The sequence below is a fragment of the Dama dama genome, chromosome 1, assembly GCF_033118175.1.
Source record: "Dama dama isolate Ldn47 chromosome 1, ASM3311817v1, whole genome shotgun sequence".
NCBI classification, from domain to species: Eukaryota; Metazoa; Chordata; class Mammalia; order Artiodactyla; family Cervidae; genus Dama; species Dama dama.
Genome location: NC_083681.1, coordinates 62,102,694 through 62,115,027, shown reverse-complemented (window position 1 = coordinate 62,115,027; position 12,334 = coordinate 62,102,694). Strand labels below are relative to the sequence as shown.

General features: G+C 33.3%; 1 protein-coding gene across 1 annotated transcript in view; it reads left to right on the top strand.

The window, feature by feature from the left end:
• Positions 1–12,334, top strand: part of CCDC73 (coiled-coil domain containing 73) — a 114,008-nt gene that overhangs the window by 45,935 nt on the left and 55,739 nt on the right. Inside the window, exons 7-8 of the mRNA XM_061151358.1 lie at positions 6,405–6,540; positions 6,782–6,861. Coding sequence (XP_061007341.1) covers positions 6,405–6,540; positions 6,782–6,861 — 216 coding nt within the window. The remainder of the gene's footprint in view (positions 1–6,404; positions 6,541–6,781; positions 6,862–12,334) is intronic.

Here is a 12,334-nt window from a genome sequence, read left to right as displayed (position 1 = left end):
TCATTCAACAAGTGTTTTATTTGTTGCACATTCCTCTTATGTAATATATTAAAATTAATATTTGCATTTTTACAACAATATTTTAGGAAATTTTTACTTTGATATTCTCTCTATCCCTATTTGATAGAAAATAACTTTTTATCTGTATTTTTGACTGAGCAAAATCCTCCCATATCCACTTACATCTTAAAAGAGCTTTTTGGGTGTCTTTATGCTATTTCATTCTCTTTGGAGCAGACTATAAGGCAAGTAAAACTAATTTTTGAGTAAGGTTTGTCTATTATTTCTATGAGAAGTAAGAAATGAGAAATCATTCCTTATGACATTGAATACAAAAATATAAAGTAAGTATTTTGCTTATTGAAATGTTTTGACGGGTTAGAAAATAAAAGCCTCAGAGAGATTGCTAAGCTTGATTGAATAAAAGATCTGAAAATTTTGTCACTGTTCAACTGGAAAGACTAAAGATAATATTGTCAGACTCTTTTAAACTATGATTTTAATTAAGGAGCTGAAAAACTAGGTTCCGATTTAGCTTTAAGTACCGTGACATTTGTGCTGAAAGTCATCTTCAACGCTACAGTGGTTTTACACAAAATATAGTGAAATTGAATAATGTACCCTCTGACCTGGGAGATAAGGCTACAAGTTAAAGATCAAAGGCAACATAAAATGTGTTTTGTTTTATTCCACTTTAAAATTTCATCAGACAGACACTTGTAATCTTAAAAACAAATGGAAACATGCAGTGTACTTGTGATAGTTTTTGGTCAGTTTTGAGCATTGTATTATTGTGAATTAAGATTCTTAAGAACCTACTAAAATGATATTTGAATTATAGTCATAATTTTTTCTGACATTTCAAGGCATTAAATGAATCACTTTACATTAAAATTATTTTATATATTAATAGGTACCCAATATTTTATGCCAATTCTGACAGACTATATATTTTAGATGATTGACTTAAAAATAATCTTTTTTAAAAACATTGTTCTATTATTCATTTTACATTATTCTTATATAGTTCAGGTGACTTTTTTAAAAAATTTTATTTATTTTTGGCTGTGCTGAGTCTTCATTGCTGATCAAGGTTTTCTCTAGTTGTGGTGAGCAGGGGCTACTCTCTAGTTACAGTGTGCAGCTTTCTCATTGCAGTGGTTCTCTCATGGAGCATTGTCTCTGGGGTGTGTGGTCTTCAGTAGTTGTGGCACATAGGTGCAGTAGTTGAGGCTTGCGGGCTCTAGAGCACAGGCTCAGTCGTTGTGGTGGACGGGTTTAGTTTGCTCTGCAGCATGTGGGATCTTCCCAGATCAGACTCTGTACCTTGTCTCCTGCATTGGCAGGCAGATTCCTTCCCACTGAGCTACCAGGGAAGTGCTAAACAGTGTTCAGTAATACAATTAATTTTATTCAGATTAGCACATTATCTTTTTATATTACTTGACTGTGCAAGACAGGAAAAAGATAGTCATTTGTGTCAAGACAGGACTTTGGGAAGCAGTTGATAAAGTTGTGTCCCAAAAGAAATCATTTAAAAATAGTACAAATCTAATATTATAAAGAAGTTCATGATTTCCTATAGGCAGGCTCTTAACTATTAGTAAAATTCTGTCTTGTGGGAATTCAGTAAGTTGATTTTCATGTAGTGGTGGCATGTCTCTAAATAAATTAACTCAATTATGAATGGAAAGATTCATCTGTCTCTAAAAGTACCAAAATCTTCTCTTGAACAAATGATCATATTGATCACTACCAATAAGACAAATACAACAAAAATGGTAAAAAATAAACTATAGAACATCAAATTAATTGATTTGGTCATTGATGAAAATCTTTCCTGTTTTGTATAGGTGACTACGTTGTGTAGCTGAGTAACCAATAGAACTAATGAACAAAATAAAAACTTATCTAACCATCTCTTAGTTACAGTTTATTTCTTTTTTGTATATTACTTTTCCTGTAAAGAAAAGACTTACAAGGAGGATTTAGTTTTCTTTATTAAATTATAACAAAATTTCAGCATTGAAGGTTTTGATGAGATTTGGAATTACCACATATTTTCGTTCAGAGTAGAATATTTTTAGACTAAAGATTTGTCTGGAAATAATCTTTGTGATTATAATATTATATACATGTGTACACATAAAATATGTAACTTTAGTGTTTTTAAGTTGTGACCAAAAAGGTGAAAATATCTTAAGGTTACCATGAGTTTTTGAAAAGTGAATTTTATAGCCCATTATTTACTTGGGGTTTATATTGAAGAAACTAAAAGGTAATTTGCAAAATGAGGAAATATATAAAGTTTATTTATAAATATATAAATAGGATGAGTAATATATATAGTTTGGTTTTGGGTTTTGAATCTTTTTCTCTAAAATTTACTTATATGAACTAATTGTTCATTTATTTCCTTATGGAGACTTTTCAGATCAGTCTCTATAAGGGAACAAGAAAGGAGAAAATGAGCAGCTTTGCTTTATTAGTAAGTATGGTTGTAGAAAGTTGAGTGTAAATGTTATTTTTAAATTATTTCTATTTTAAGTGCCTTAAGGGTCTTTTAAGTAAACTTTTAGACCACACACATAGACACACACACACATACACACACATGCTCATAATTATGTATGTGCTGTTTTCCTGTAATCTTGATTTTCAAAGATTAAAGTTGTTTAAAATAAGGTATGTATGTATTTAGAAAGCAGTGAATCCTGACATTATTTTCTTGTGAACAGTCTTTTGCATTTAGTAGTAAAATTGTGTGAAAGAGAAAACAAGTTGACACAATTCAGAGTTAAAAAGAACAAAAACACTATATACTCAGTGATTTCTTAGTCATAATCTTTATCATGGTACCATCTGGTGGCTCAGATGATAAAGAATCTGCCTGCATTTGGAGACCTGGGTTCAATCCTGGGTTGGGAAGATCCCCTGGAGAAGGGAATGGCATCCCACTCCAGTATTCTTGCCTGGAGAATTCCATGGGCAGAGGAGCCTGGTGGGCTATAGTCACGGGGTCACGAAGAGTTGAACACAACTGAGCAACTAACACACACACTTATGTTATATCAGCACCATCACTATACTTGTGTTATTCTTTATAATGTTCTTAGGTTTCTCAGACAGGTATTACCAATCTGCTTTTTGTTGTTGCTTTCCAAAGAATCTAAACTGTTGACAGTTACGCAGCTAGCGGCAAACTGCCCTCTTCATCTCAAAACTAAATCAAGGCAGCCAGCTATGTTCATATGTGAACAGTCTTACAGGGTCCTATGTGAGCCAGTGAGTTATAGATGCCTACTGTGATTTGAAAGGCTTTATAGCATTTATCATGGCCACTGAATAGACTAATTGTATTTGAAAATCAGAAGTTGTGTCATGCAGAACTAATGAAGCTGCATTTTAATTCAACTTTGGCTTCAAGCAAAGAATGTTGGAATAGGGTATATCACAAACTAATCTAATGTGTATAGAGCTCTATGTATGTAGAGAATACCTATGAACTCACTTTAATCTTTGCTGCATTTTTTTTTTTTGCTGCACCATGCGGCATGCAGGATCGTAGTTCCCCAACCAGGGATCGAACTTGTGTCCCCTACAGTGGAAATGCAGAGTTCTAACCCCTGGACTACCAGGGAATTCCCGTTTGCTGCATTCTTAATTATTAGGATTAGTTAACCTTTGCAGGCATTGACAGTATTAATGTCTGATTATATGTAGTGGACAGTATTCTCATAAAGGCTATATGAAAATTGATTTGACTTGTAGATTGAGAGAATTCCTTAAATTGAAAAAAATGTTTTTAGACCAATCTTTAGTGAAATTGTATTGGGTTGCTATACATTTCCTGAAAGGAATGTAATTCTCTCAGTTCAGTTCAGTCGATCAGTCGTGTCTGACTCTTTGTGACCCCATTGACTGCAGCACGCTAGACTTCCCTGTCCATCACCAACTCCTGGAGCTTACACAGACTCATATCCGTGGTGCTGTCCAACCATCTCATCCTCTATCGTCCCCTTTTTCTCCCACCTTCAGTCTTTCCCAGCATCAGGGTCTTTTCCAGGGAGTTGGTTCTTCACATTAGGTGGCTAAAGTATTGGAGTTTCAGCTTCAGTATCAGTCCTTCTAGTGAATATTCAGGACTGATTTCCTTTAGGATTGACTGGTTGGATCTCCTTGCAGTCCAAGGGACTCTCAAGAGTCTTCTCCAAACCACAGTTCAAAAGCATCAATTCTTCGGTGCTCAGCTTTCTTTATAATCCAACTCTGACATCCATACATGACTACTGGAACAATCATAACTTTGACTAGATGGACCTCTAGATTAGAGAATTAAATGATATTTTAGAGGTACAGAATATGGGTCGTTATTTTTCATTGTTTAGTTATTGATAATAGTGACTACCTAGGTAAGCATAATTGGAGAAGGGCATGGCAACCCATTCCAGTATTCTTGACTGGGAAATTCCATGGACAGAGGAGCCTGGCAGGCTACAGTCCATGGGATCGCAAAGAGTCAGACATGACTGAAGCGAGTGAACAGGTAAGCATGAGATCTCAGGAGTAAGTGTACTTGTCAGTTTGTTTGAATTTATGACTGCTGCATGCTTAATTCAAATGATTTAAGTAGTGAATTTGAAAAGCCCATAGAAGTACATGAAAAAAATTTAATTGATCTTTTAGAAATGTTGCCAGCTTATCATTTTGCTTAAAATCATTAAAAAAAAAATCTTTGAAAAGGTGTTCACCAGATTTCCCAAGTTAATATAGTTAGGTACAACTTAAATTATAACATGTGTTCCTTATTAATATTACAGAGGGTTATTCTTATTCCAGATAAAAACTAATTAATCTATTGAAGGCACCTTTATCATTTAAGGAATAATAATAACAGAACATTATACTGTACTTGTTATGTAACAGGCTCTTGTTTTAGTGCTCTGTATGTATTATTAATAATTTGTGTTATCTTCACAACTCTAAGAAGGAGATGCTGTTGTAATCTATTTTAAAGACAGGGTAGATTATTTTCCCAAAATCACACAGCAACTAAATTACAAAGGCAAGATTTAAACATAGGCAGACTATCTTTTGACCACTTTACTATACTGCCTGTTTTTTGGTGTTAAGCAGTGTAAAATGGCTCTGTTTAACTTATGCAAAAGGAAATTTAGGGGAGACACAATCAGAGTCAGGAATGGTTTTGAAAATGAACAGGGAAAATACCAGGGTTTGTGAGGCAGGATGTAGAAACCCAGGACAGAGGTCTCATATCAGTCTGGATAGGGTCGCCACTGAACTTCTTTAGTTTTATGGTCTCTTTTGCTCACAATTGAAATTCCAATAAAGTAGGAATCAGTTGGTTTGTTTGGGGTAATATGCCCTACACTTTACTAGGGAAGTATAGGACCCTGTGAATTTTAGTCCTAGCAGATTATAATGAAGAAGTATTTCAAATAAATACTTGAAATTGTGTTACTTTTGTGTAAGGGAAATAGAAGCTGGCTAGGTAAATCTAACAAATTGCCAGTGTTCAAACTGTATGAGATAGCAGTTCACTCAGAAAGTAATTACTGAGTACTTGTTGATGGGCCTACATTGTTCTTTGTTTTTCATCTCTCAATAGAAATGAAAGCATGTGGCAGAAATGAATAAAAGTTACGAAACCAATCAATGATTCTGCTAATGCCAAAGTCAAAAACTTTTGAAGAGTATTACTGGTTCTGTTAACATAATATTTCTTTTAAAAACTTTAAGTCATTTTTCTGAGTATGGAAAGACAGACTCCTTTAGCTGAAAGCAGTGAAGGCCCATATTATATTCTATTGATACATAGGGTCCAGTTTTTACCAACTATGTCTCCCAGCTTAAGTTAACTTTCTGCTATATTATATTGTCTCCCTGTCACTGATAGATATTGTTTTTATTATTCCATTTTTAACACAGTGAGAAGGTGCTGTATCATTAAAATTAATTTCAGAAAAATTATCTGAGTTTTGATAATGCACATGCCAGCAAATTTAGAGGAAAATTTATTTCCTAAATTGTCAAAAGTATTTCTTTAATAATACTCCCCTCACTTTGCTTAGTGCTGTACTGGACTAATTAACTTTTCTATAAACAACCAACTGATGTTTTAAAACAATTATAAATAAGGGAAATAAAATTTTAAGTGATTATTTTGTTATAGGAAAAAAGTGCTTTAATTTTACCTAGATATAGAAATATCTGTTAACTAATATTTTCTCCCTAAGGTATACTCAGAGAGTGCTTTTTCATGACATATTTGTTAATAACAATAGTTATTAAAAATGATAAGTTTTTATATATGTTTAATAAATGTGTGTATATGTATGTATGTGTTGTGTATGTAGAACATTTAAAATAACTCTTCAAAATAGGAACAGAAAGTCCAGTTACATCTTCTGGCTAAAGAAGATCATCAGAAGCAATTGAATGAAGTTGAGAAATACTATGCTATAATAACAGGTCAATTTGGATTGGTAAAAGAGAATCATGAAAAGTTAGAACAAAATGGTAGGTTCTATCTTACTTAAACTTACATATTTAATGGGAAATGTTTAAATGGACTTATTTATAATGAATAAATTGAACTTATCTGATACTAGTAATAGTAAATGGCAGTTTAATTAACATTATTAAATTAGCAATAACTAAATATATATTTCATTGAAGTCATTTTCCTTGTCCATGTTAGTAGTATTTCCTTAAAATGTACATTGAAATAATATTTTCCTAAGTGTCTTTCATGTTGCAGTACAGGAAGCAATACAGTTAAACAAAAGACTTTCAGATTTAAATAAAAAACAAGAATCTGAGATACACAGTTTAAAGAAGGTATGATTGATATAATTTTTTGTATTATATAAAAATTGACCTAACATAATTAGTTTTATGAAATAATATCAGAAAAGTTGGGTAGTTTTATTTGTAGAAAGATAAAGAAAATGTTTTAAATACAGATTTGTAAACTTTGAGTTAAGATTTCAATAAGTGTAATGAATGAATTTATTCTAACCCACTCAAAATATTGTTTCTTTGACTCATGACTAGTGGCAAACATTTTTATGGTGGCATGTATTATCAATAAGCATTCACTATATGTTAATCTCATTAGCACCATTGATTCATTCAGTATTTGAGTAGCTCTATGTGCCAGGTACTATATGGCACTGAGGATACAGATATGAAGAAAATAAACATGTTCCTGCATTGTTGAGTCCAATGGAGGAGTTACATATAAAACAGTCACACAGATGAAATAATTTAAAATTGTTATAAATGAGATGAAGAAAAAATAAAGAATGTGATGATATTTTCATAGGTGACTTTATTACATTGGAGGTAAAGTGGTGGGGGAGGGACGAGATTAATAGTTCAGGCAAAGGAACAGCAAAAGCCTTGATAAGGTAGAGTTTAGTATATTTAAGGAACTAGAAAAAGTCTGGTATGGCCGGAGCACTTTGAGCGAAGGAGTGCATTGGGTATTTATTGGTTGCTTACTGAGCATCAATATCCCCTTTGTCCTTCCTAAACTTACACAGATTCTTGTTTTGATGCCTCCAACTTTAGAGAGGAACCCTAAATTGGCAGAAAGCCATAAACATATTTCATTACTCTAGCCACAATCATTGATTCAGGAATAGATAAATGACCTTAGCCAGTGGTTATAAACCAGGAAGAATGTAACCCCTACTGGGGCTGGCAGTCATACTATTAATACAGTCATGAGAAGCTAAAAAGGAGCAACCTGACGGTGTGGATGCCAGATTGCCGTGATGTTAAAGAAACCTGTTCTTTGATGACATTTATGAGTTCCTGAATGGATCAACCCTATATTTGCCCTAACTTTAGACTTTCAGTTTTGTGAGCCAATGAATCCCGATTATTTTTTTAAACCAGTTTCATTAGGACTAGTTTAATTTTCCATTATTTGTAACTAAAAATATCTCCTCTGATACAAGGGGAGAGTGGTATGAGAGGAAAGAGAAGTAGGCAAGGCCTTTTTCTTTTTACTGAACATGACCTCTTATTTCCTTCTCCTAATCTTTTCAAAGCCCTAAATGGAATAATACCACTTTGGACCACCTCCTTATCCCTGAGAGAATTAAGTACCTGTCTTTACTGACACTCAGAAAATCCTTTGGAGCAATCACTAAGTGACATTTAAATGTCTGTGATTTTCTGAAGTTTGAATATGATATACCTGGGTTTAATTTTTTGGTCACATTTTCTTGTGTTCTCTGAGTTTCTTGGATTGTGGTTTGGTGTGTGACATTAATTTGGGGAAAGTCAGTCATCAGTGCTTCAAATATTGCTTCTTTTCCTTCTTTTCTTCTCCTTCTGGTAATTCCATTATGCATGGGTTATAATTTGCTTATGTGACCCTCAATTGATGGATGTTCTCTTATGCCTCTTTCAGTCTTTTTAATTTTTGTTTTCAGTTTTGGAATTTCTGTTGTCATATCCTCAAGCTGAGAGATTATTTACTCAGCCATGTGCAATCTACTATTGAGACCAACAAAGGCATTCTTCATTTCTATTGCAGTGTTTCTGAAGCATTTCTTTTTGATTCTTGTTTAGAATTTACATCCTCTCTTTACATTATCCATCTATTCTCTCATGTTTTGTCTGTTTTTTCTATTAAAGCTTTTAGCATATTATTAATAGTTTTTTTTTTTATTCATAGTTTTTAAAACTATGTCTTAAAAACTGATAAGTCTGATAACCCAAGTCTGATAGTTCTAAATTCCTGACATATCTGACTCTGGATCTGAGGCTTGTTTAGTCTCTTCAAACTTTGTTTTTTGCCTTTTAGTATGCCTTGTAATTTATTTGTTGGAAGACAGACATGATATACTGGGTGAAAAGAATTTCAGTTAATAGGCCTATAGTAATATAAAGGTGGGGGGATGGGTGTCTTATGATTAGATGGTCCTGTTGCCCTTGGATTGTGAATTTCACCAGTGTTTCTCAGTCCCTGCCCACCCACCTCATATTGTACAGGATGGTTGGAGAGTTGGATATTACTCTTTCCTCAGGTAGTTTATATTCAAGTCAAATAGTTTCTCATAAAGGCAGGACTTGTTGATAAGAACAGAATGAGTTGGTGTATTTCAGAATGGTTCCTTTTCCTCCTGGTTCTAGCAGGAGGAATTTTTCACTGATATTCACTGTGAGAGGACCTTGAGGTATAATGTCACAAAAGTTTGAGGGCCCCCATGAGTGTGTCCTGCTGATTTTTTTAACTCCCAGAATTGTCTACTCTAAGCCTCCAGGAATTAGTCAGTTACAGTTCAGTTTTTCCTACGTTGGCATTGGTGCCTGTGAAGGTTTCTGTTTATGATTTTCTATAGTCACCTCTCCATTCCTCTGATTTTTGAGGCAGCAGTTTGTCTTATGACCTCATTTCTTTTGCAGTTGTTAAGAGGAGTTGTTGATTTTCAGTTTGCTCAGCTTTTTACGTGTGGTAGAATCAAATGGAAACTTGTAACTAAGCTTCTTACATGCTGGAGCAGAAACTGGAAAACTTTTTAACTGTAATTTTACCAAAATTAAAAATATATTAAGATTATTTATAGAGACACAGGCTTAAATTATGAGAATGTTTGTGCTACCAGATGAATGACATATACTTTAGTGCATAATTCAAGAAATCAGGAAATTTTACTGCTTTATCTTTTAGTATCATTTCAAGGAAAGCAGGACCACTTGGGCTAAAGATTAATGTGACTTCTAAATGCTAAACCAGGGTTCAAAGACCATTAATATTTGTAACACTATTATATCTAGTCTTGTTCGTATATATAAAACATGTGAAAGTGTTAGTCTCTCAGTCATGTCCGATTTTTTGCCACCCCATGGATTGTAGCCTGCCAGTCTCCTCTGTCCATGGATTTCTCCAGGCAAGAATACTGGAGTGGGTAGCCATTCCCTTCTCCAGAAGATCTTCCTGACTTGATTGTATAACTGCCCATAAATTGGTTTCATATTCCCTGGACTTTATCCAGGGACCAGAAGTAAGATCATAGAAGTAGCCCAGTACAGAATGTTAGAATGGTAATAAGCATGTGTCTCTAGTCCTTAAAAGTCTTATGTCTATCCAACAAACTACCTAAGAGGACAATTTATATGTAAAGAATATTTTTTTTCAGTGACATTTAAGAATACTAAAGATGGCTCTTTTAATATAGGGAGAGAAAGCTGTAATTTGAAAATTTTGTCTGTCATTTCAATCAGAATTGTTAAATGGACCGTTCATTTTTTTTTATGCTATAATACTCTGATTCTTTTTTTTTCTTTTTAAAATTAATTTATTTTTTAATTGAAGGATAATTGCTTTACAGAATTTTGTTGTTTTCTGTCAAACCTCAACATGAATCCGCCATAGATATAAATATGTCCCGCCCTTTTGAACCTTCTCCCTGAGCCGTTCATTTTTATCAGTACAAACTTTGAATGGAAATATAAACAATATTGACTGAATAGTTGTGAATAAACACATTTTTAGTGATATCACTTAATTTTTTTGTTTGACACTGTTACCATTGTCCTAAATGATTAAATCATTAATTTGGTGATTATATTAAAAGAGTCATGTGTGCCTCTATTCAATTAGTGTTTGCATTATTATGAAAATATTATACCTCATAAAGTTCTCTACTAAATTATGTATTTTTCATTAAATAAGAACAAATATTTCATTGTAACGTAATTGATTGTTTGTTATTTAGTCACTCAGTCGTGTCTGACTCTTTGTGACCCCATGGACTGTAGCCTACCAGGCTCCTCTGTCCATGGGATTCTCCAGGCAAGAGTACTGGAGGGGGTTGCCATTTCCTTCTAGGCTATTGTATTTCTAATGTATAGTTTAAGACCGACCTGTAGATGGAGATGAGGTCTGTGTGAATCCATGGAGAGTTTCCCGTGCTGGATTTATGTGAAAGGAGTAAAGGATGTCTATACATGAGTAGAATAGTGCTGCTCCTGAGCACACTTGCCCCCTTTTCCCACCTCTTGCCACCTTGTTCAGGGGTGTCATATGATGGTGGCCTCTGTCACTACAGAAAGCATTAAGGCAGTAATCATGCTGCTAAATAGTTCTTGGAAGAGAGATTTTATAGAAGGGTAAAGTGGGAATGTTATTACCTTTGAGAGTTCCATATTCAAATAGCTGAAAGGATAAGCATTTATGAATGTATTTTAGCAGATAGTTTTTAATATTTCAGACATTCTCAGTATAAGAATTTTGTGTTTCTTAGTGTAGTCTTGATTTTTAACTTTAAGAAAACTTTTTTTTCTGTTTTTCTTCTTTAGAGGCTAATCAAGCCTAATATTAAAAACATTTTTTTAGATTACTCATTTAAAACTTTTAATCATTAATTTTTCCAAAGTTAATTTTTCTTTTTCTTTTATGCTGTTGTTTGATTTTGTCCAGGACAGTTATTGGTTTGTGATAAGATGGAATTCTTTTTTTGTGTGTGGAGCAAAGTTAAACAGACCAAACTTAGTTGTTAGATAAAACTAAGTATTACAGTTCTGAATGCTGGGTTCACCATTATGGCAATCATGAAGGATTCCTGATACTATCTGTGTGCTGCATTCATAACCTCTGCTATTTGTCTGAGTAAACGTCAGAGCACTCAAGGAGATAGTGATATTTAACAGACTACCTCATACCAAAAGAGGAGGGGTAAAGGAGAAAAGGGCATGATATTTATGACTCTAGGAACTATAAGTTGTAATTTAATGAGATCAAAGCTTGTACTGTTTATTTGCTGCACTAACAGCTTTGAATAAAATGGGTAGAAAACAGACAATGTACTAAAAGTTTAGGATATTTAAAAGCTATAAGGGCTATAAAACCAAAAGCATATTTTCAGTGGAAAATCATTTCTTAAAGACTTCTAATTTTAATTTAATGTGTTCCTAAGATTAAGTAATTATAAGAGAAAAACAAAGACATAAGAAATGATGAGTTTCTACTTTCATCAGTTACATACTGGATTTTTTCCCTTCTCTCTCCCTTCCCACTTCCCTATTGTTTCATAGTAATTATTATAAAAGAATTGATATATTTCAGAGTATCTTCTATAAAACTTAGCTGATTACAACAGCTCCATGATTTCAGTTGTTGAAAAATGTAGAAAGACATAGAAGTTTGTTCCACTTTGTAACCTTGACAGAAGAAAAACTTACAGAAAACCAACTCTTTTTTAATTTACAGAATTGTAAGATACTATATCTGAATATAAGTTTAGCCATGTATCTTAGCTTAATTATATTTTTATCAATAGGGCTTTGTATCTTA